General features: G+C 36.6%; 1 protein-coding gene and 1 long non-coding RNA gene across 4 annotated transcripts; one reads left to right on the forward strand and one right to left on the reverse strand.

Moving 5' to 3' along the window:
* The first annotated feature begins 186 nt into the window (after positions 1-186).
* On the forward strand, positions 187-25,179 carry kcnab1b (potassium voltage-gated channel subfamily A regulatory beta subunit 1b). Of its 3 annotated transcripts, none has more exons than XM_077724652.1 (16): positions 187-325; positions 4,887-5,125; positions 5,794-6,235; positions 12,003-12,046; positions 13,649-13,686; positions 14,968-15,047; positions 15,297-15,341; positions 15,920-15,964; positions 17,546-17,589; positions 20,381-20,467; positions 23,267-23,352; positions 23,612-23,732; positions 23,806-23,900; positions 24,100-24,220; positions 24,396-24,484; positions 24,727-25,179. In XM_077724652.1, exons 3-16 carry the CDS (start codon positions 6,021-6,023, stop codon positions 24,814-24,816), a joined length of 1,200 nt encoding a protein of 399 aa, XP_077580778.1. In that variant the 5' UTR covers positions 187-325; positions 4,887-5,125; positions 5,794-6,020; the 3' UTR covers positions 24,817-25,179. The 3 variants fall into 3 exon arrangements, with proteins under 3 accessions (XP_077580778.1, XP_077580777.1, XP_077580776.1); XM_077724651.1 differs by lacking the exon at positions 187-325 and adding an exon at positions 1,724-1,891; XM_077724650.1 differs by lacking the exon at positions 187-325 and having other exon boundaries at positions 4,834-5,125.
* Positions 24,536-25,197, reverse strand: LOC144201859 (uncharacterized). Its single transcript, XR_013327406.1, has 2 exons — positions 25,028-25,197; positions 24,536-24,829 (listed from the first exon to the last, which is right to left on the reverse strand). It is a non-coding gene; the product is annotated as an uncharacterized LOC144201859 (long non-coding RNA).
* Positions 25,198-25,645: the final 448 nt, after the last annotated feature.

The raw sequence follows: 25,645 nt of genomic DNA on the forward strand, positions 1-25,645 counted from the left end.
ATACTGTCAAATACTCACGGCCTCACATCAGTCTCAATAGAAAATGGTAACTGGTGACTTTGACTACTTAAGTGTTCTTGGAAAAAAATCTCTGCTCTTTCATTTTCTCTGTCTAAAGAAGAAGAATTCACTGGTACTATGTGTGTATTTTAGAACAAGCTGAATTGCCACTGTCACAATTCAATCAAGCTGGCAGGAAGGACGAACCTGTACTGGAACTCTAGAATCCTAGCAGCTGTCCTCCAGGAAGCTTTGCAGCCAGTGGAGCTTAGAGGAGTGTTTTTCCATGGGCTTTCATCAAGGTGTCACGTCAGCCTTTCTGAAGGTAGGCCTAAGTAAGATATGACAAATTGCATCCCTCCACAAATCATAAATGAATGCTCATATTTTGTATTTGCGGATATTGCGTATTATGTGGTTACCTGGTAGAGACTCTATATATTCCTATGCAACTCCAATCATTTGTTTGATTTATGAGCCACAAGAATACAGCTTGGATATGAAAAGGGGCTCTTAAATACCTTTACTGGAATAGCTCCTCTCCATCATTTTTGGATAAGATTCATTTTTTTTTGTGTTTGTTTGACTCTGTAATTCTGTTTGATGGGGAAAGGGGGGTGCTCTTGGAAGGCATGAGGATTTGAATAAGAAATGAGGTACTGGATGTGAGTCGTCAAATGGGATTGTCACAGAAAAAGTGGCTACGAATGCAGGAGATGGAGTTTTGATTGGGTATGAAATGGGATTCTGTTTACATACATTTGCAGTGTTGTCATAGCAAATGTAGTGGCGGGGCTCTTTTAATTTTTGTTACTAGAGTAGTCACTTAATTATGGTGTTAAATTCTTGCCACGTGTGCTCAGAACTCACAACTCTTATAGTTTAAATCGTTTTTACCAACTGAGATGAATACAAGCGGGAGAGCAAAAAAAGGCGAGAGATGGTGTGAACACGAGAGAACACGAGAGAACACGAGAGAATACGAGAGATCACGAGAGAATACGAGAGATCACGAGAGAATACGAGAGATCACGAGAGAATACGAGAGATCACGAGAGAATACGAGAGATCACGAGAGAATACGAAAGATCTCGAGAGAATACGAGAGATCACGAGAGAACTCGAGAGAATACGAGAGAACTCGAGAGAATACAAGAGAATACGAGAGAATACGAGAGAAAGAGAGAATACAAGAGAATACGAGAGAGCGAGGGAGAGCGAGGAAGAGTGAGAGAGAGTGAGAGAGAGTGAGAGAGAGTGAGAGAGAGTGAGAGAGCGAGAGAGGGTGTGAGAGAGAATACGAGAGAGTGAGAGAAAATACGAGAGAGTGAGAGAGGCTGTGGGAGATAACGAGAGAGCAAAAGTGAGCGAGAGAGGGCGTGAGAAAGAATACAAGAGAGTGAGAGAGGCTGTGGGAGACCACGAGAGAGCAAAAGAGAGAGGGTGTGTGAGAGAATACGAGAGAGACACTTTTTAATAGCAAAAAAATAGATGTGGATTAGTCATTGGCCTTGCAGCAGATGGGCTGCAATGAAGTAGTGGCCTCGTGGTGCATCCCATTCCTCTTCTGAGGAGTAACATGCAATCGTCTGCTGCACTGGGAGAAGCTTATAGACTTGGAAGTGTGAGGGTGGGAGGGAGGGTTTGTTTGGTTGAGTGGGGAAGGAGGAGCGTTGTTGTGATTGTCACTGTGTATGTATGTTGATCTGGAGAAGAGCAAGGGAAGAGTAAGGAAGGAGGCTTGTGATAAGCGACACGTTTCGGGAGGGAGCTTGGAAGGAAAACCATTAAAGCCAGAAGTGATCTGTCGGAAGGAGCGCGTTGATACTGCAGCATCAGTGACGTCACACGCAGCTTTCAAAGGATTTCGCGTGTTTAATCTCAACAGGAGGTTAGTACTGATAAGGAGAAAAATGTCCTTTAGAACATTTTACTTTGTCAATTTTTTTAGGCCAAAGAATGCCTGTAGTACTTCTTCATCAGTTATGGATGGCAATTTTTGCTTTACTTCAATGGGAGTTCAAATTGAGTTCATATTTTGGGCATTTAAATGTAATACATGTTTATCTTAAGCACACTAAATAGAAACTGTTCATTTTTAGTAAGTTTTAGTAGTGATTTTTGTGTTTTTTTTTGGGAATAATGTGTACAAATTGATGACCTTTGACCTTTGTTTTTCACTTTGAGAGACTTTATCTGGGCCTAAAGTCGTGTACAGTAAGCAGTATTGCGTTTTAGATATGTTTAGGTTGTACTAATATCTGGTATAGTAATATTCAACTTTTTCACTTCAAAAGGATTTTTGCATTTCCATCATTTAGTGCCAATTCTGTTTATTTTTTCTAGGTTTAATAGCTACCGTATTACAACCTCCGATGTATTTAATGAGGGTTGCTTGTAAACACCTCTTTAAATCAGCCTCAGATTTACTTACCAAAGCGTCTCACACTAAACTTGTTATCTAAGGCTTGTGTTTGGCCAAAACATTGGCAGCTCGATTTAAGCTTCACCAACAGATGTTTCGCCAACAGCATGAGAGAGGGAGATAGTCAGGTCAAACCGGGTATTATTGTAACCCTCATCCCGTGTCCTTAATGCACACTGTATTAACAAAATTGGCTTTTCTCGATTCGAAGTCGAGAATGTCGCCTTGGGATGAAGTTCTTTATCCTCCGAAGAGAATGAGATGTCAGGAAATTGTTGATGATTTTGACTGACACGCTTTGAAATGGGATTGACGTTGAGAAGTGGTTTTAAGCCTCGAAGCTACGAGTGACATTTACGATGAGGGCTTATTACAAGAACAATTTAACTGTAGGGTCACTTTAAAATGCCTTTGCTGTAATTGTCAGATTCAATTAGGCATCGTGAAAATAGAGAAAAATATTATAAGGACCAAATTAGGGATTTTATTCTTATAATACATAGAAGATGTAATCAGATTGGATTAAAAAAAATACTGTTAGGGATAAGTTATTAGGTTTTGATGGGGAAAATTGGTTGTAAATGTACAGTACAAATGTGCTTATGGCTCGGGAGCCACATGTGGCTCTTTCGTTAGGTGCCACTGGCTCTTCGCTAACCTATGAGCTAAAATATGGATCCCGCTCATGACAGAACTGAGATATTACATCTAGAACTGCTTTAATCTTCTTATTATTTTGCATTAGACTGCTAGAATGCATCCTCTCATTGATTAGCAACTGCATACGAATGTTGTCAAAAGTATTCATATTTTTCCACTTTAAAAGTAGTGAAATTACTCAAATAAAAGACAAACATTTACATATATTTTGACTTTTAAATTCAGAGTATGCTCTCAAGGAATAACATTAGAAAATATGAATTGTTTATGCCTCTCTTCGTCAAAAAGGACCCCGGCCCCATATGTTGTTCTCCCTCCACAGATGATTTTATTTAGCAAAAGCTCATTGCAAAAAGTACCCGACTGCAATTGAGCTGATATCTCCTTTATATATACACACATACACACAATTGTTTGCCCGCAACAAACACAATCGCGACGATATAAATAAACTGCGTTGGCCCGAAGGTACATGGGTGTTGAATGAAGCATAAAATCCTGCATTGTCACATTACGGCTCAGTGGGGGGGAAGTAAAGACGCCTTCTTCAACTGCTTAGCTGGCCACGCTTTATTTCACTTTCCCCATCAACTCCCCATCGGCCCCCTTTTTTGCCAGTCGCCCTCACTACTTTCCAGCCTGTTTGCCAGAAAACACCATTTGCGCTCATGCTTATGGTAGGTAATAAATATAAAATCCTTCAAAAATATGAATGGATAAAGTATAGAGAATTACATACAAATTTTATAATAAGAAAATTAAATTTACAATAAAGATACCTTTGAAAATATATGATATAAAAGGAATAATTTATTATTAAATTCCCCATTTTTATTTATTCTAGAAATGTTCCCCCAAATATTTTTTATTTCATCTTAAAATCAGATTTCATTCATATTTTTCATATTTTTTTGTCTTTTTTTGATTATTTTTTAACTAGCTTTTCAATTTTATTTTTTATGTTTAGTATTTAAAATATAGAGAATTACATACAAATTCTATAACAAGAAAATGAAATTTACAATAAAGATACCTTTGAAAATATATGATATAAAAGGAATAATTTATTATTAAATTCCCCATTTTTATTTATTCTTGAAATTTTCCCCCAAATATTTTTAATTTCATCTTAAAATCAGATTTTATTCATAAATTTCATTTTTTTTAAATTATTTTTTTAACTAGCTTTTCATTTTTATTTCCTATGTTTAGTATTTATGCATTCTACTACTGTTTTACGCAATGTTTATTTGTTAAATGCAAATTCAGACACCATTTTGCACATTTTTTGCTGAAAAGTATAATTTCTTGCATTGATTTTTGAATGGACTGAATGTGATTGGATGCTTAAATATCTTGTCCTATATCTTTATTTACATTTCAGCCTAGTTTATAAGTTAGATTTTTCCATCATGAGATGTTTCTTATTCAGAATTTACCATTGACTCGTATTGGTAATGATTAAAGTGACAAATATTGAAAACTTCAATTATTAAGGCTAATACGAAGAGGTCACTCGGCACCATGGCAAATATTGTCGCCAAAACCTTTGGCCTCAGTGGATTTCCGCCAAAGTGGAGCCTTCCCATGGGCTTCACATGTAGGCTGCACCATATGGCACGTTAAGATCACCCCAGAGGTGTTTTCCCATCATTGAATGTCTATGAACTCTCTCACATTATTCCACCTCGCCGTTTTCCTCTCTCTCTCTCTCTTCTCTCTCTCCTCGAGCGTGCAAATCACTGCAGTTCTTCCAGTCAGACGCTCTGCTCACCACACTATCTGTCCTCTCTCCCTCAAGTGAGCGACCATGCGCCTTCGTTGCTCCTCTTCCTCTCCGTTCGACTCCCACTGCTCCGAGATCTTTTCATCATCCGGCCAGGCGCTTTCGCCGCCGCTGCCGCCACGCCGAGGTCGCTGAACGCCTGCCGGGTGGACTTCTGGGACGGGACACAGCTGCACGCCGGTTAGGACGGAGGAGACCCCGATCTGTCATATTCAGAAGGCTAGTTTGGATACGTCGAAGACGACTTGCTGAATGTAAGACTGCGTTTTGACTGTGGTGATGTTTGGTTTATGTCTGGGAACAATGTTGACTTTTGGTTGTGGTTATGCTGGAGTATTTTGTGTACTGGTCCAGTCAACATGAGGACTGTAATAGGAGTAGGAGTCCATTTATATACTCGTGGTAAAGGATTCCAATGGAACTTTTTTATAAACAGGTTGGGAGATGGAAGAAAGCAATTGAGCAATTAAGTTGCTTTAAGCTATCTGAGTCCTAGATGGCGCTTAACAGTCAATAGAAAAATATTATATTCAGATCTAGGACAAGCAACAAGTGATAAGTCGAGATATTCGAGTACTGTATTTTCACGACTATAAGGCGCACCACATTTAAAGGCGCAATCTCAATGAATGACACATTAGGCTGTTTTTTCCATATATAAAGCACACTGGATTTAAAGGCGCAATGTCTATTTCGGAGAAAATTCAAGACTTTTAAGTGTGATATATTATAGTCGTGAAAATACAATAGATTTTCAGATAAAAACAGTGTTAAAAAACAAAATAATGTATTGCCTTTCATTCCACCCAGCTATAAACCACGATTTTTCACCTGAAAAACCAAATCCAGACATGATAAATAGACACGGGATGAAAATAATGGAGTAAAATAATCTCATTTCTATCCTTTCTTACATTTCCAGGTGGGATCCTCTTTTTGCAACATCCTAAATCCTCACACACTAATCAGGACTGCATGGCTGTTACATCATCATAACCCCCCCACCCCCTTCAAAATGGACACTCATGTTCCCACATTCCCAACTGCGACCTCCACATGAGCTTCCAAAACCAGCAAGCAGCGCCATCCCAGAATTCCAGCACCGATCCCGGTCTATAGCGGTCGCGGCTGTTCTTGGCGCCCACAGCCATGCAGGTGTCCTTTGCGTGCACGGACCACGGGCTGAAGGCCCCGCGTAATGGTGAGCACAGCAAACAGAACACTACCAGCCCCAACACTACCAGCCAGGCCCGCGCCCGCTTTCGTACGGTGGCCCTGATCGCTCGCAGTTTGGGTTCCTTCACTCATCGTTATCATCACAACCTTAAGGAGTCCACCGCCAAGCTCACCGGGATGAAGTACAGGTAAGTCGTCTTTCAGTTTTTCAAGAACACTTAGCACTGTGGAGATTTTTTTTTAATCTAAAACAATGTTTAATAGTGCTTTGTTTTCTTAGTAATTCTTAATCATTTTGTTCCATAGTAAAGTGGAAAGCAGAAAATATTTTTATCCATTTTTAGATTTTACTAAATTATTTTTGAACTAAAAACATAGTATACATAATATTTACTTTTTTAAAAATAAATTGATTAAAAGAACTGGATTAATAGTCCTGAATATGCAGTTTTTATAGATCTAAAACAATGTTTATTTTAGCTTTTAAAATATCTTTTTAGATTTTACAAAATGATTTTTGAACTAAAAACACAGAAAAAAAATTAAAAAATTACAATTATTAATTTAAAAGGGGAAAAATCAGGAAATATAATATACATCTATACTCGTCATTTTAATTTGCTCCCAAAACAGAAAGTCGGCACTTATTATTTACTTTCTCGGACCACACAAAATGATGCGGCAGGCCAAATTCGGCCCCCGGGCCGCCACTTTGACACCTGTCCACTATATTTTTAAACGCAATTCTTGGGATATGTTTTACCTTTTCAGAAACAAACACCAAACATACCTTAAAGTAACAATTCCAACAAACTATTACCATAACAGTTGTTCAGATAACTATAGCATCATCAGATGGTAAAGTTTTGAACATCGTGGTAGTCATTTACTTGGCTAAACTTCAACGGAGCAGATGATTTACGTAACAAAATAGTGCCAAGTGTAATCGAGCTAAGCCATGGAGCTCTCCGTGTGTGGCCGAGTGGGAGTTGTAACGAGGCTGGGACCAGTAAACAACACTCGCTTATCCCAATGAGTGGGCCTTCCTTGTGGAACACAGGTTGGCTTCCAACTTTTTTTCAGGGTCTCGGAATACAATTAGAGGACAGTGACAAAAACAGACCAAATGATGAGATAAAGGAGACTTTTGGATCAGCTTTTTGATAAAAAAACAATTAGCAAAACAGCAGATTGCACGTGGCCGACTGCGTGTCACATAATCGGATCTCATTTCTGTAACCATATGGATATTGTAGACCAGCGCCAAAAATAAAGCATTATGCAGTGGTACCTCAAATTAAGAAATTCATTGGGACTAGAAGTAGTTTTATAACTTGAGTTTTTACACAAGTACGCATGGGAAAGCCCTAATCTGCTCCATTACTACCAACTTGATTTTTGGGGGAATATATTGCATTTCGTAACTTGAATTTCTTTCGTATACTGAGCTAATTTTCCCATTGATGTGTTTTATAACCTCAAGATTTCAGAGAAAGGAAAATCCAAATTTCTTCAACAGTGTTGCCTCTGACAGGCAACTCTTTCTTCATGTAGGAGTTCGAACTGACACGCTGCCTTCCTTTCACGGGCCAGTAATGTATTTGCTCTGGATTTGCGAGACACAGTGGAAGCATCCCAAGGCGTAGGAAGTCAAAGCAAAAAAATAAAAAATAAAAAATGCAGAGCTTAAACTAATAATAGTACCACCTGGAGCGTTTTAAGTTGTCATGGTAATCCAAAAATAGTGCAGGTTCAACTACAGGGGTTCCTCACGCGCAACCTTCCAGGGCAGTTTGACCTTTTCTTACTCATGGGAGAATACATGCAGACTAAAAGTAGTGCAATCATGTGAGATAAGAGAAGATGCACCTTTTTCCCTTTTGTTGGCACGTTTGGACTCGACTGGGTCATACTTGAAATATATATGATTTAAGAAAAGCCTGATACGGTGAAACCCCAAAAACTGGGTGCTCGGACATTTGGTCGCCAGTTGTTTGGTCGCCGGTCAAATGTACTTAGATATTAAACAGTACTTAGATATCAAACAGTACTTAGATATTAAACAGTACTTAGATATTAAACAGTACTTAGATATTAAACAGTACTTAGATATTAAACAGTACTTAGATATTAAACAGTACTTAGATATTAAACAGTACTTAGATATCAAACAGTACTTAGATATCAAACAGTACTTGGATATTAAACAGTACTTAGATATTAAACAGTACTTAGATATTAAATAGTACTTAGATATTAACCAGTACTTAGATATTAAATAGTACTTAGATATTAAACAGTACTTAGATATTAAACAGTACTTAGATATTAAACAGTACTTAGATATTAAACAGGACTTATATATTAAACTCTCTCTCTCTTAGATATTAAACTCTTTCTCTCATGAATATAATTTTGAGAGCTGGTTTCAACAATAAACTCTCGGTCACCATTTGACCGGCGACCAAACGTCCGGTCACGCAAAAACTGAGGTGAGGGAGCAATGTTTGGGTTTTTTTTGTTTTGTCAGTTTTAGAATAAAGTCAACTAGGGAAGAAAAAAACAGCTTAAGGCATTTTATTTTTATTGGCAGAACTATGAATGTAAGGATACTTTTGAAAAAGCTGCTTTTAATATATTGAAGTGTGGAGTTTTTTTTCCGGCTGCAATGTGATTCGAAGTTTGAAGGGCATTCAAATGCAGTGTAACGCTTTTATGTAGTTATTTTTTGATATTGACTCTCAAAATCGCAGTCTGTCAGTGCTTGTATTTGCTTTTTGATCATGTTAAATGTGGAAGAGTGCACGGATGACTGCATTTTGCTTGGCTGCTCACTGATAGAGACCATCATGACGCTTTTTCGCTCCGGTGCGCCGTTTTACTCTGCGATTTCAGCCAAACTCTTTATTTATTTATTCTTTTTTTTTTATTGGAGTGTGCGTGTGTTGGCTTAATGTCAACACTACACAGAGGGCAAAAAATCATTGTATTTAAAATTGTAAAGGGAATTTATAGTGAAGTAATTTAGGTCATATTTGTACAATTAAGTAGTATCTTGAAATACAGTTTTTATGGTATAGTTTGTTTTTTTTCACGATGAATGTTTTAAGATCTTGCTATGTATTTAATGATAGTATTTTTACTGAATATACCTATATTTTTGGCAGCATAGTGGTTTTTCTGCCTGGCTTTGGTGCGAGAAGTCTGGGTTCGAGTCCCACTAGGTGAAATGAGTAGTTATTATGTTTCATTAAGACCTGCAATTAACTGGCAACCAATGCAGAGTATTTATTCCCTGCCTACTGTCTGTGGTTGGCTGGGATAGGGTCCAGCACCCCCTGCGAACCTTGTCTGGACAAGTGGTAGGGAAGATGAATACATATGGTTCTTATACTCATTGTATAATCCAAAAAATGGAAATAATATAGTGGAACCACATCAATATGTGGTGAAAAATGAAGGGCTTTAAATTGCATTGAAAGTATAAGCCGTTTTGGAACTAAGTACAATGAAAACTGCCACATTTTTGCACACACTCATGCAAGCATGCGTACTGTGCAAAAGCCTGTAGGAGCAGCCTGTCATTTTCTGTTTGCCGTTCTTTGTCGTATAGAACGCTTTATGCGAGGAAGGCGTGTGGTGTGATTAGTCTCCGGGCTTGCATTTGAAATTCTCTTCATATTTTTTGCTTTTAATGTCTTTTCTCCCCACTCATTTGCCTTCTTCCCCTTGTTAGATTTATTATCTATTCATTTCAAATGGCTCAAATACCACATCATTTTTTTAATGTTGCTATATTGGAGCTCTTTGGTTGTTTTTATGAGCACATTTTGACAGCCATCAGGTAAACGGATGGAAATTAAAGAGACGGCTGTTGGATAATCCCTTTTTTTTTGCCCATCAGTGTTGTCTAGTGGGGGTTTATTTTGTGTAAAAATAAACGCCTGAGGGTAGCAAAGACTTTTCAATGTTTACGTGATGAGAGTTCGATGACAAATATTGATTTGAGTATTCTAGAGGAAGAAAAATGATGAAAAAAAGGTAATAAGAAATGGAACTATGTCACACATTGTCGGAGGCAGAAAATGAAAGGCAGATGTTGATTTATTGTCTAAATGTCGCTTTTGGAATAGAATGTCCGGATAGATGCTCCATACTGTATAGAGGCTGGCTAGCAGGATGCTCATAAGTGGTGACAGGTTTTTTTTGTGAGGAGGCGTCTTCAAGTGACTCATTTGTCATTTTTCTTCAAGGCTTCTTTGGGGTGGCTTCCAACCACTAGGGATTCAGGCAAAGTCATTGGCTTGCAAAGTTGTTGATGTCATAAGCAGTCAAGTTGCCCTTCATCTGTCACATAGATGACGTTTTGCGTTTTTAGGGAGTATTTATTTCTTTGGCATGTTTGTTTGATGTAATAATGGTGAGAATAACTTAATAATTTCATAATTTCATAATTTCAGGATTTCATAATTTCACAATTTCATTTTATAATTTCATAATTTCATTTCGTAAGTTCACAATTTCATAATTTCATAATTTCATAATTTCATAATTTCATAATTTCATAATTTCATAATTTCATAATTTCATAATTTCATAATTTCATAATTTCATAATTTCATAATTTCATAATTTCATAATTTCATAATTTCATAATTCCATAATTTCATAATTTCATACTTTCATAATTTCATAATTTCATATTTTAATAATTTAATAATTTCATAATTTCATGCGCAGTTTCTGGGTGTTATGACAAGTAGGCTTTCGTTGTTGATGATGACGATAGGGGGCCTATGGACAATTATTATTATTATTATTATTATTATTATTATTATTATTATTGTCATTGTCATTATTATTAATAATTTTATTATTATTTCACATTGTTCACTACCAAGTCCCAAATTTAAGAGATATTTTTTAACCCACGGACTTTACATTTTGAACCACTCCAGTTAAGTCCAACTTACACATTTGTAGTCAAAATTCCCATAATTATTCCCATTATTTTCCTGTTTGCTATCAGGGCTTGTCCTCAGATACTCTTCAAAATTCACACACACTCTTAAATGCACACATACTAGACATGGATCAATAGTTCACCGTCTATTATAGATTACAAGAAAGACAGCTTCACATCCACTTTCTCTATAATAACCTCAACAGCAGTTGGGTATATCCCGAAGGTTTATTTGACTTATTTATAGTCGGATGCTTTTTATGTTTAGTGATCCCACTGGTGAATTCACAAATTATTTTAGCTCTTTTATTGTTGTTGTTCCCAGTTCTTTATCTCTACTTTCCATCCCATTTTGGCAAAGATCATCTAACTCATTTCTTTAATAGTTTTCTAACTTGTCTATTCTAGGATTTGGACCTGCTGTATTTTTACCACATGCTGTAAAATTGTTATTTAGATCAGTTTCTATTAGTAACTTCAAATGATTTGCTGTTATTCTTCTCAATGGGTCCAAATTCATTGGCTGCCAATTGTGTTGATAGACATCCAATACATTTAAACTAGTGGGGTTGGCAGGGAATAAACAAATATATTCATTGTCTGCCATTCTGTATACTGAAAAAAAACCTGTACTCAAAATGGCTTGTATTATGATCCATTAAAACACAGGTGTCAAAGTGGCGGCCCGTGGGCCAAATCTGGCCCGCCGCATCATTTTGTGCGGCCCGGGAAAGTAAATCATGAGTGCCGACTTTCTGTTAAAATGATGAGTATAGATGTAAATTAAATTTCCTGATTTCCCCCTTTTAAATCAATAATTGTAATTTTTTAATCATTTTTTTATGTTTTTAGTTCAAAAATCATTTTGTAAATAATGTATAATAATGACATAAATGCAAAAAATGCAGTACAATGTCTTTCACATATAACGTGTGAAATACTTCGAGGCTTAAACACAAGTGACATTCATCATGTTCTCTTTTCCTCTACAGGAATCTTGGGAAATCTGGGTTGCGTGTTTCATGTTTGGGCCTTGGTGAGTACATTTTAATTAGCATAAGGGAGCACATCTAATGATTTCACAAGCAGTCATGTGCAAACTTAAATGACCTGTGGGGGTTTGGTGCTAAAGAACTATGCAAAAGCACACCAAAAAAAACTGTACTCTTTAAAATTCAGTCTTTCTCTAACACATTCTCGCCTTCCATTCATACGCATTTAATATGAGACAATGCAAATCTCCTTGCAGAGTGTTAACATGTCCTCTTTAATATTTAAATGGTAGCTGTGCACAATTATCACTAATCAAACATTCATTGCTTCAGTACACAGTTTGTGTGTGGGAGTGGATACTCGCTGTATATTAATTTGTCTTTCTAGTCAGTGTAGTTTATGCCAAATTGCTTCTAGGACATGTTTTCTGTTAAAGGTACTAAACAAAAAACAGCAAAAAATAAAAATAAAGCAAAGAAATGATAGTGTTGTTCCAGAATCGACAGATTGTGAGGCTTTTATATTGACAGAAATACTATGAATGAGATTACAGCTGCAATGATATTCAAAGGAATGTGTCCATAATACACAAAAAAAAACAAATCAAAAGTGCAGTACTTTGATAAGAAACAAAAAAAATGATAGAGCAATTCTACTTCCACGGTCAACCTAACAAGATTCAACCCTTAAAAGAAACATTGAAGTTGTCATCTTGAATTCCCGTGTTGATAAAGTTTTTCAATCAGTGTCAACACAGTGTTAAAAATATATAAAAATAGCTCCTTGCCAGTTCCCCTTGGGTGCCCGGTTTAATCAAATTTCAAATACTGAAACCTCTCCATCCTCCCATCTAGGCTCGGGGGGCAGCTGCCCTCCTAGCGCCCCCTACAACTCCGACCCTGAGTTGAATCTTCATTTCTACTTTTCACACTGACTTAAACATACATATTAAACAGTACTTACATATTAAACAGTACTTAGATATTAAACAGTACTTACGTATTAAACTACTTAGATATTAAACAGTACTTACATATTAAACGGTACTTAGATATTAAACAGTACTTAGACATTAAATAGTACTTACATATTAAACAATGCTTACATATTCAACCATACTTACATATTAAACAGTACTTACATATTAAACAGTACTTACATATTAAACAGTACTTACATATTAAACAGTACTTACATATTAAACAGTACTTAGATATTAAATAATACTTAGAATATAATTTTGAGAGCTGGTTTCAACAGTAAACTCTCTGTCACCATTTGACTGGCGACCAAAAGACCGGCGACCAAACGTCCGGTTACGCCATTTTGGACACAATGAAATCTACCTTGTGTCCTGGTCTAGAATTGTCTTAAACTACAATTCCCTTTAGTACTGTTAAGGTATTATGTGCATAAATACTCTTTATCAATGAACTCTATACACAAATGATATATTTGTAGCTATGAGTCATTTCCCTGGTGTCAACATGGTTATAATTTCTTATAGGTTTTTTGTTTAGTTTTTTTTCAGGTCCAAAAATAATGTTGACATTCTAAGACATGCTCTAAAGCCTACAGGATTAAACATTTGACAGTGATATTTATAGCATTCCAAACATTTTGACATTGATGTTTGTCTCAACAGGCACGTGGGTGACATTCGGCGGTCAGATCTCAGATGAGGTAAGACACATCATGTCAAATTCCATCCCTCGGCAATCATAAGCCACGAGCAGATGTTCTCACCCCATCATTAATGCCACCAAACTCTATCCACTGAGCGCTTGTGACAACCGCTTAAATGTCTTCCACTTAGCACATTGGTAAAAGGCTTGTATGGATAAAATGGATATGGTCATTTCTCAAGGAGAAATTAACCACTAAACCTGAAGATTGCTTGTTGCTTTTGTCGATCTCTCAATTGAACAATCTGCTTAATAAATCGTTTCTTGTATAGTCCAAAGTCACATGGCTACTATATTTGCATATACCGTATTTTCACGACTATAAGGCGCACCTCATTTAAAGGCGCACCCTCAATGAATGACATATTTTAATTTGTTTTTCCATATATTAAGCACACTGGATTATAAGACCCCTTGTCTATTTTGGAGAAAATTTAAGACTTTTAAGTGCGCCTTATAGTCGTGTAAATACGGTAATTATAAGTGCTACACATCTTTTAAAAGTACTGTACTCGCCTTGTTTTTCCCTTTTTCCTTGTAACTGTTTTCATGACATAATTTGCTGACCCTTATGGAAGAGATTTTGATCTCAATTGCAATTTTTATCTGGTGAAATTTTGTTTTAATTATTGATGATGTTGGGGGAAGCAATTCAATCTAAAAACTAAAATATTTCATCTTAAAATGATATGATTTTATAGTGTAATGAATACTATCGGCAAATTAAGCTTAAGATAAACCGCAAATTGGCTGTATTCTAATGTTAAGTATTTTATTTTAATAGAAACATATTAAAGCGTGATATAAAAGTGACTCGATACAAAGCGTCCTGAACAGTGAATGAACATTTTTAAGACTTGACTCAAACAGAAATAAAATACAGAGGATGTTTTAACCTTATTTTAAGTTCCATTCTTCATTTTTTTTGTCCTACTCCATTTTTGGAAATTAATACATAAACTACTATTAAAAAAACCTGAAAATATGAATCATGCACAAGTAAAAAACAATGTCATCACCCTGAATTTAACTAATCCGGGCATGTCCCTAATTAGTTGAAGGCCAAAAAAAGACATCAACATAAAAAAAAAAAATTTAAAAAAAAGAAAGAACTTTAATCATCCAAGAGCCTGCAGACTCGATGATTAGTTCATTTCTTGAGGGCATTTCAAGGCCTCTCTTTTTGAATATTAAAATCAAGTGGGTGTTAAGAATATTTCATGCTTTATGGAAGTATACATAGAAGTTCACCAGGGGAATATTTTCATGTATTTTTCAGGTTGCTGAGCAGCTGATGACGATTGCGTATGAAAGTGGGGTCAACCTCTTTGACACGGCTGAAGTCTACTCGGGTGGGAAGTAAGTTATCCTCATCTTTTTTCAATGTTTAGCGATAAATAAGGTTTAGTTTGTCTAATAATGTATGGTATTTACCACTTGGGGCTACTCATTATGTTCATAGTTAATGTATAGGAATAATATTGTATTTCTGCTGGTAAAATGTGGGTGTGTTTGTCAGATAACGGCCTTGCACTCTGAAAAATGACTTAGATCTAATCATTATTCATATCTGTTGTGCCCCGTGGTGGTTTTTTTGTTTGCTTACAGAGCAGAGATAATCCTGGGCAACATCATTAGGAAAAAGTGCTGGAGGTATTGTATAGGTTGCTTATAGATTCCCAATGTGTTTTGCAAGTTAGCATCTTTTAACTTATTTAGAATCAAAGATAAAAATTATCAAACATGAAAACTGCTGTTTTAATGACTTGGTTTCACATTGAAAACATTTTAACAGGAAAATATTTATTGTGATTTACAGTTATTTGGGTAAACACTAAAAATTGTTGTCTTTTAAAACAAATATTGTTTTGGTACGGTGTTCATCTGTTGCTAAATTTCAGAGAAAATCCTATTAGTCATCTTTATATCGCAAAATAATGTTAAATCATTGAAGTTTAATCTAAAATTATTCATTTCAATATAAGAATAAGTTATTCTTAACTGCAATATCACAGTATATCATCTAATCTTTCACTTATACATGTATACAGTCTTTTACAGGTTTACATAGTATGCTCTTTGTAACTTTTAAATACAATAAAAATCCAGGCTGAAAATGCTATTAAAACATGAAGGCGGTAAAAATATGAGGAAATATAAACAGCCAAAATTGAAGAGCACTTTCTAATCAAATGTTTATAGCTTCCCAAATTATTTTTGTCTTTCCATAGGCGATCCAGTCTAGTGATCACCACAAAACTCTATTGGGGAGGAAAGTAAGTGTATATTAGTACTCATACTACCATCAATCCAGAATATACTGAAAAATGAATCAATTAAAACCATCCCAACAGCAAAATATTATTCAGTATATCAATCCACGTCCCCAAATAAATGAGGCATGAATGAAAATAATTGCGATTGCTACTTTCATTAAAAAAGGGGCATCAAGTTGCATGCAAAAGTTTGAAGTGAAGGACAAATAGTCTATTAGCACAGGTGCTTTTTTGTTTCCGCATTGGTTAAACTGTCTGTGCTGGATAAATTGGAAAATTAAATAAAATAGCACCCACAGCAGCTTATGAGAACCGGTTTGCCCACCCCTCGATTTAGACGCTCATTCCAGAGAAGCTGCATAAGAAAATTGAACCTGCATATCAAATTTCAATTATCTCCAAAGCAGGCCGGAATGCTAATGGGGTCCCTAATGTGGCCGTAAAAGCGACACTACCAACTACTAATGCTGATGCAATTAGTGTGGGAGTTTGTGCTAGGGAGAGTTTCAATTTATAGAAATTGACTACATTTCGTAGGAGTGAAATGGACATGTGAAATATCCAATCATTTGGATTTACTATGTAGTCCATCTCTTTGGACAATGCTCGGACGTTTGGTCACCGGTCTTTTGGTCCCTTTTGGTGGCCGGTCAAATGGTGACAGGTAGTTTACTGTTGAAACCTGCTCTCAAAATTATATCTAAGAGAGAGAGAGAGTATAATATCTAAGTACTGTTTAATATTTTAGTACTGTTTAATATCCAAGTACTGTTTAATATCTAAGTACTGTTTAATATCTGAGTACTGTTTAATATCTAAGTACTGTTTAATATCTAAGTACTGTTTAATATTTAAGCACTGTTTAATATCTAAGTACTGTTTAATATCTAAGCACTGTTTAATATCTAAGCACTGTTTAATATCTAAGTACTGTTTAATATCTAAGTACTGTTTAATATCTAAGTACTGTTTAATATCTAAGTACTGTTTAATATCTAAGTACTGTTTAATATCTAAGTACTGTTTAATATCTAAGTACTGTTTAATATCTAAGTACTGTTTAATATCTAAGTACTGTTTAATATCTAAGTACTGTTTAATATCTAAGTACTGTTTAATATCTAAGTACTGTTTAATATCTAAGTACTGTTTAATATCTAAGTACTGTTTAATATCTAAGTACTGTTTAATATCTAAGTACTGTTTAATATCTAAGTACTGTTTAATATCTAAGTACTGTTTAATATCTAAGAGAGAGAGTTTAATATCTAATTACTGTTTAATATCCAAGTACTGTTTAATATCCAAGCACTGTTTAATATACCTCCACTGTTTAATATCTAAGTACATTTGACCGGCGACCAAAAAGGACCAAAAGACCTGCGACCAAACGTCCGGTCACGCTTTGAACAGCCAAAAAGTTTCAACCTATGTTTCATCAGACAGGACAAATCACCCAAAATTAGAAGGCTTCATATTGCAGTCATTAAAAAAAACCACAATTTGGGCTGTCTAGACTTTATTCATCTGTATGCTAATGTGTGTGTATTCACAGGTATTTGTTTTCTTTTTGCATTCCAGGGCAGAGACAGAGAGAGGCCTCAATAGAAAACACATTATTGAAGGTAACAGATGTTCTCTCCTCCTGCTTTGTCCTTCACATCATCCCATTTCGTGGATCCCTGTTCCCCCTTTCTAATCTTCTTCTTTTATCTGGGTTCATCGCATCGTCTTTTTTTCCTGTCTGTGTCTTCTCAGACTGAATGAAACGTTGACAAATGGTTTGCAAAATTATTGTGGGTCAATTCATCTTTTATACAACTTCCCATGGAATTTTTTCATACATATTTGATTTAACATTGAAAAATAAATTCTAGGAAACACAGTTATCTCTTCCACGCAGGGCCAGTTTTTGCTATATGCAATGTGGGCGAATAGCAAGGGTGCATTTTTAATTGGGGTGCACAAGAGCTCTACTATTTATTTATTTAAATTATTATTTGACCCATTTTCTAGTCTATTATCCATTATTACCACATCATGTTAACCAGGACTGCCTCTGCTTCCACTTTTATTTCCATCACTTGATTTTGCAAATGTGAAATTCCATTCATAATGTTTATGGAACTAAAACCAAAGTGGATTTTTTCCTCCTGAGACCCCTCCTGAGCTAAAATATAAAAGTTCAAGTCCAGTCAGTCCTCATCCTAGACACCCATGAGGGGAATGATCATTTATTTGAATCCCCTGAGAACCAAGGGGGTGGAATTAAGCCACAAATTGAAGACAATGCATTACTTTTGGATATAATTCTTCACTCTAAACCCCATTGCAACCCTCCTCCAAACATGCCTTTTGGCCCAATGCGCATTGCACCTCTCACAGTGACTCAGCTCTCACTCACATAATTAGCATTCACAGCAGCTACTCCAACTTGCCCCTTCAAACAAGTGTGAGTTTTGCAGTTTATTACTACTACAAAAAGAATGGACGCCAATGAGTTAAGGACATTTTTAAGTTAAAAAAAAGTGTGATAGCCTGCAGTGCATTGGGTCTGATTTGAGGTGTCACATTTGTAAGAGTGCACATAAGTATGTTATATCCACTGTGAGCTCGGGAACCATATTTGGATACTTGTATCATAAGTGGGGCAGTGGATTATGTCGTCTGATGTCGCTTAGGCAATTAGCAAATGACACTAATAGCATGATTGACTTATACTGATAAAGAATCCTTGTAGAAATTGAGATGTTCCTAAAAATGTGGGAAGATAGATGCCAAAAAGTCAAAAAACAAGAGCATTTTTTTGCCTAAAATGTGAAAATGTCAATTTAGTCATTTTAATGAATGTAGTATAATATGCAGTATTTTCTCCTCTAATTCTCATTCAAGTTGAAACCCACAAACAAGCTCGCTAAGCTTATTTTGCATTATTAAACACTATGAATCACTATAAGCAAAGATCGGGGGCCTAAGGTTATCCTTGGCTCATAGATTAAGCGCCAAATTGAGTTTCGCCCTCTGACTCGTCCCAAGAACACTTCTAATGAGTACCACAGATGAATACTGCCGAGGCGACTGCAAGAAAATGAGTGTCTCTGCGCACTCTCTTGGAAATTTAGCACACGGGACTGAGTGATTCCTTGACTGGCTCATTTTTTTGTGGAAACAGAATATATTGTTCATAGCAGACACCAGAGGAATGTCTTTATTGTTCAACATCTTGTTTGATGCTCCAAAAATAGACTTCGCTTCAGAGCCGGGTAAAATAATCTCCATAACGGAGGGCTCAGATTAGGATCCATGTTCTGTCTGTTTCTGGGATTTTGGGAGTGCAACTGAAATCTCCACTGGGATTACTTACAGACAAGGAAGCCTCTGGCACTAATCTACCTCGCACACTTAAACAGTGGAAGGAGGATGTGTATGGAGTTCCCCTTGACAATCTATTAAATAGCTGCCCTCATTTAAGACATATTTTATTGTAAATGTCATTACAAGTATAGCCTTCATCATTAAAACATCATTTCGAATTGACCGAAAAGTTTTATATCACAATGCATATTATGTATTACACTACTTACAATCTGAGATACATAGTTAGACCAAACGTCTGTGCGACCAAACGTCTGTGCGACCAAACGTCTGGGCGACCAAACGTCCGGGGCGACCAGACGTCCCGGGCGACCAAACGTCCCGGGCGACCAAACGTCCCGGGCGACCAAACGTCCCGGGCGACCAAACGTCCCGGGCGACCAAACGTCCCGGGCGACCAAACGTCCCGGGCGACCAAACGTCCCGGGCGACCAAACGTCCCGGGCGACCAAACGTCCCGGGCGACCAAACGTCCCGGGCGACCAAACGTCCGGTCACGTAGTTGGTTGGATATACGCAATAACTTCACTTTAAGAATAAAGTTTAGCTCACCTGTGGTGCTCAAGAACATTTGACAGATAGCCCATCTTTCATTTTTTGATATTCTATAGCGATAGAAATAGCATGCACAAGGTAAACATCAATCTTCACTTCTTTGTGGTATAAAAAGTCCACATAGACTTCTGACACCAGGCTATTTGCGTGCTGGGGAATACTCAAAAGTTCATGTTACGAATGCCTAAAATGATACTGTTATAAATACTAGCTACTGTTATTGGGACTCGAGCATATTCACATTGATGGCTATGTTGTCCTATTGCCTTAAAATGCTGAATATTGTTTGACAAGCCATTTATTTTATGTTCATGTTGAAGTACTAGAAAAGTCTATGCTTGTTAAGACAGTTCTGTACTTTAATAGGACGACTGAGTCATACTCATAAGGTTTTTCCAAGGGTTCATGACTCTTCTATTTTTTTGGACATTTTATTGTAGTCCTGTTGTGACTTATACAGTAAATTGAGTGTTTTTTTATGTGCAGGTTTAAAAGGTTCCCTCCAGAGAATGCAGTTGGAGTATGTCGATGTAGTTTTCGCAAACCGACCGGACAACAACACACCCATGGAGGGTAAGTGGCTGCCCTTGCAAATGATTGGGGGGTCCAGGTTGGGGACAATGCATATTGTTCTGCAACTTGAGAAGGTGTTACAATAGTAGAAGGGCCCCCACCAGATCTGTGGTCTAAGAGGATTAGTGTTTGCATGCGCACATCTATGCTTGGCACATACACACACATTTCCACTAATCGGGAAATTTTGCCTCGACTCTGGTTTGCTATTTTCGCCTACGGGTGTCACTCTCTTTCTCTCAGTGGGATCATGGCTTTCCATGAAGAGTCTTGGATCTCCCTGCTTTTCAGAAGCAGGATTATCTGGTCCTCTTGGGTAAAACTGGTAGATATTTTGGTTGGACTCTGCTTGTCTTTCTTTGACACCTGCTTTCTTCCCTACTTGTGTATTCTGTTGCCACTTTTTGACTTATTCTTGGTGTCTCGGCCAGACCTCGTGAATGGCAACCAAGTCAGTGAGCTTAAAAAGTCAGCAAACCTTGCCCTAGTTGTCCAATTAAACTGAGTTCTGAAAAACCCATATTTTCACGACTATAAGGCGCACTTAAGTCTTAAATTTTCTCCAAAATATACAGTATGTACTTATAATCCAGTGTGCTTTATATATAGAAAAAAAATTAAAATGTGTCATTCATTGAGGGTGCGCCTTTAAATGAGTTGCGCCTTATAGTCGTGAAAATACAGTATTGTCCACAACAGCAATGTAAACAGAGGGCACTTTAAAATGCTAAGAAAGCCATCTTACAGGAGAAGGTTTGTATTTGCATTTGGTTTTGTGACTTTGAGTGTTTGTGACTCTGTGCTAGGCAACTCCTGTCCCTTGAGGCAGCAGAAAGTGATGTAATAGAGGCCAAGTCTTCCTTTGTTAAAATCACTGACTTTCTTCTCAGGTCAACTCATCACTCAACAATAACTCTTGTTTTCCACCCCTGCTTTTAGCATTCATCTTTTTTTGTTGTTGTACTAATGCTCGACGGGCTCAGACGTCCCATACAGATCTTCATTAGACTTTATTGTTGTACTGAGTAATGACAAAGTATAAAATTGCAGGTCGAAAAGTGGCAATCCAACATTGTGTCAATAAACAAACATAAAAGTCTCCCATTAGACCAGCATTAGGCAAGATGGCACCTGAGAGAGCACAGAAAAAAAAACTATGTCAAAATCCTTCTATTGTTTTGATAGATAGACGATGCAGTCTGCAGTAAAAGTCTCCCACTCATTTTCATTTGACAGACCCAAAAGCAGCACACTGACTTCACTCAATTAACTGAATGTGAGAATTGGCCAGACAGAAGTAGATGAAGAGGCGGGTTTTGTGGCAAGCAATGAATAAAATCCATTATAAATCTCTTTGCATTGGTCAATCCATTTGCATTGTATTGAGATTTCATCATTCAACTCGTGTCTTTCCACCAGTCTTCAATAAATGTATTAAAGGGCTATTCTAAACCAGAGGGGTCTCTTAAAAGCCACCTGATACATCTGAGTTATTGATATCGCAAGATTAGATTGGATTAGATAACTTTTATTTTACTATTATTGCACAGGACAAAGGAACATTGCAACAAAATGCTAATTGCATCTAAGATGCCATTTTTAAATAGGGGAGTATTATTATTGTTTCTCATTTTTGGCGATGCAAGCGATTGGTCGACCATGTTTATTAGTGATTTCAGTTTATATACGTACATAAACACATATATACATACATACACATAGACATACACATACATATATAAGCACATATATACATACATACGCACATATATACATACATACACATAGACATACACTTACATATACATATATAAGCACATATATACATACATACACATAGACATACACATACATATATAAGCACATATATACATACATACACATAGACATACACTAACATACATATATAAGCACATATATACATACATACACATAGACATACACATACATATATAAGCACATATAAACAGACATACGCATAGACATACACATACATATATAAGCACATATATACATACATATACATAGGCATACCCATACACATGCACCAATGTTTTCCTTAAAAGGTTTGTACCAATAGCAACTCAGTATCATTAGTTGAAGTGCAAAATGGGATTAGCCATTCAAAAAATATCTATATATCACCCACAATGCTCCTTTTGAATGTGCCATCAGGGTGTTAATGGAGAATGCTGGATATCTCACCTATGACACATGGACATCTGTTGATAGAGGCCACATTGTGGTCCTATGAATGAAAAATTATGGATCATATTCAGCATCTAGTTACAATTTCTAGTTAGCAACATGTATTCTTCATTGCAAATAGATTTGATGAACAGGTTTTACCATCATCTTGATATATTACTTCTCTTTTTTTTTTGGAGCTGCTATTTCTCCTCCCACCTGATTCACCCACACACAGACTGGTACACACACACACTCAAACACCTCACACACACACACACTGTGTCTCGCTGAGGCACATCATGGCACAGCGAGGGAACTTCTGATGAAAAGAAAAAGAATCACTTTTTTTTCTTTTTTAATCAGATCCTGCTGGGTTCTCTTTGTATACTAACTTGCATACATAACTCTTATTGTCAGTATACAGCAGATGGTTCCTTAGTGCATTTAAAGGTCGATTAGAGACAAAAGCAATATCATATGTAATTTAAATTCCCTTCACTCTCGTATGCTTTTCTAGCCGAGTAGTTTATACACATTATTAAGAAACTATTTACCATTTGTAATCAACAGAACGGCTTTTTTTTTGTTCTCCTCTGTTTGTTTGTGAAGAGATAGTGAGAGCCATGACCCATGTGATCAACCAGGGTATGTCCATGTATTGGGGGACATCACGGTGGTCCGCCATGGAGATCATGGTAAGTGACACTCTCTTCCCCCATTACTGTATATTGCACTGGTGTCAAAGTGGCGGCCCGGGGGCCAAATCTGGCCCGCGACATCATTTTGTGTGGCCCGGAAAAGTAAATCATGAGTCCTGTCTTTCTGTTTTAGGTTCAAATTAAAATGAAGAGTATAGTCGTATATAAAATTTCCTGATTTTCGCCCTTTTAAATCGATATATGCTATTTTTTTAATCCATATTTTCTGTTTTTCTGTATCTACTTAATTATTCAGGAGGCCTACTCTGTGGCCAGGCAGTTCAATCTCATTCCACCAGTCTGCGAGCAAGCCGAATATCATTTTTTCCAGAGGGACAAAGTAGAAACACAGCTTCCAGAGCTCTACCACAAAATTGGTTGGTTTTGTTAATCTCGCTCTTGGGCCTCCCTTCATATTCTCTCCATAAAGCGGTTATTGTTTAATTTCAGGTGTAGGTGTGGTCTCCTGGTCTCCTCTGGCTTGCGGCATCATCACTGGGAAATATGACAATGGGGTGCCGGAGTCCTCCAGGGCCTCCATGAAGGTTGAATCTTATTTTGACCATCAGCCATTATGCAAAACCACCATAACTCATTCCTTACAATTGACAGCAGTAAACGTCCAAACTAATAATTCCCAGTTTTCTATTGTAATTGCATGCCATTAAAATGCTAATGGTAATACAACTGTAATACCTTAAAGTTACAAAACAGTAATCTGTTTTCCTTTCTTCTGTTTTACAGCCATACCAGTGGTTAAAGGAGAAAATACTGAGTGAAGATGGAAGAAAACAACAAGCCAAACTGAAAGAATTGGCTCACATAGCAGAGAAGCTTGGTTGTACATTACCCCAACTGGCTATAGGTTAGACAATAGCTTCTAATGTTTTTTTTTTTATACTTTAGAGGGCTGTATACTGTTTGTTTTACAAAATTGCAATACCTTGAATCCAATTGAGAAAGACAATTTAATATGCTATCTCACAATGCTTTCATTTTCCTCCGAGGATTTAATCAAGTTTATCGTTTCTTTTTTTTAGCATGGTGTCTTAGGAATGAAGGAGTCAGCTCGGTATTGCTGGGATCTTCAAATCCAAGCCAATTAACTGAAAATCTTGGTGCCATTCAGGTAAACGGAGTATTTGTATATCAAATGAATGACAAAAAACACAGAAAAATGTCAAATTAGGAATCATTTTGTTGTATTTCTCTATTGATTATTACAATTTGATGGCCCCCCTACCATTTTCTATTCGCATTATTTTCTATGAATGCTTTTATTTTGCACAAAATTTTATTGTGTGTTTTTTTTTTCAAGCCGGTGTTGTCTGTATTTGATCAAGTATTAAAGCAAGGCCTTGTGAACTCTAGGTAATTCCAAAGATGACAGCGGGTATCGCCTCAGAAGTGGATCACATACTGGGGAACCGTCCACACAGCAAAAAAGACTACCACCATTAGGATGATCCAGCTTCTAAAAAACAAACAAAAAAAGAAGTGTCCCTTGAAAGTGTATCAAAGCTCTCTCACGTACAGCCATGGCACAGCAAGAAGTGTTCAACTTTGCTGGTGTTACTCTGTTTTCGACTGTTTATTAATGTGTTCTGCTTGGCTCGTTAGCCACTCGTCTTTGTCCTAAAAGTGAGATGCTTGCCAAAGAATGCATGCTTACGATCGTGGCAGTCAGCAGATGCGACAGTGAGAAGATCCAAGGGGGTCTTTGTTTTGGGTGGAATCGTGACCGGACGTTTGGTCGCCGGTCTTTTGGTCTCTTTTGGTGGCCGGTCAAATGGTGACAGTTTCTGTTGAAACCAGCTCTCAAAATTATATTCATGAGAGAGTTTAATATCTAAGTACTGTTTGAGATGTAAGTACTGTTTAATATCTAAGTACTGTTTAATATCTAAGTACTGTTTGACATCTAAATACTGTTTAATATCTAAGTACTGTTTAATATCTAAGTACTGTTGAAACCAGCTCTCAAAATTACATTCATGAGACAGAGTTGAATATCTAAATATCTACTGTTTTCAACAGTACTTAGATATTAAACAGTACTTTAATATTAAACAGTGCTTAGATATTAAACAGTCCTTGGATATTAAACAGTACTTAGATATGAAACAGTACTTAGATATGAAACAGTACTTAGATATTAAACAGTACTTAGATATGAAACAGTACTTAGATATGAAACAGTATTTAGATATTAAACTCTCTCTCTTAGATATTAAACTCTCACATGAAAATAATTTTGAGAGCTGGTTTCAACAGTAAACTCTCTGTCACC

The sequence above is a fragment of the Stigmatopora nigra genome, chromosome 9 (genome assembly GCF_051989575.1).
Source record: "Stigmatopora nigra isolate UIUO_SnigA chromosome 9, RoL_Snig_1.1, whole genome shotgun sequence".
NCBI classification, from domain to species: domain Eukaryota; kingdom Metazoa; phylum Chordata; class Actinopteri; order Syngnathiformes; family Syngnathidae; genus Stigmatopora; species Stigmatopora nigra.

What these genes read in the sequence shown, in the direction of transcription:
- kcnab1b (XM_077724652.1), top strand. Translation starts at nt 6,021, where the DNA reads ATGCAGGTGTCCTTTGCGTGCACGGACCACGGGCTGAAGGCCCCGCGT. An exon ending in TGTTTCATGTTTGGGCCTTG is followed by an intron (nt 12,047 to 13,648) that starts GTGAGTACATTT and finishes TTGTCTCAACAG; the next exon opens with GCACGTGGGTGACATTCGGC. An exon ending in AAAATCTTGGTGCCATTCAG is followed by an intron (nt 24,485 to 24,726) that starts GTAAACGGAGTA and finishes TGTGAACTCTAG; the next exon opens with GTAATTCCAAAGATGACAGC.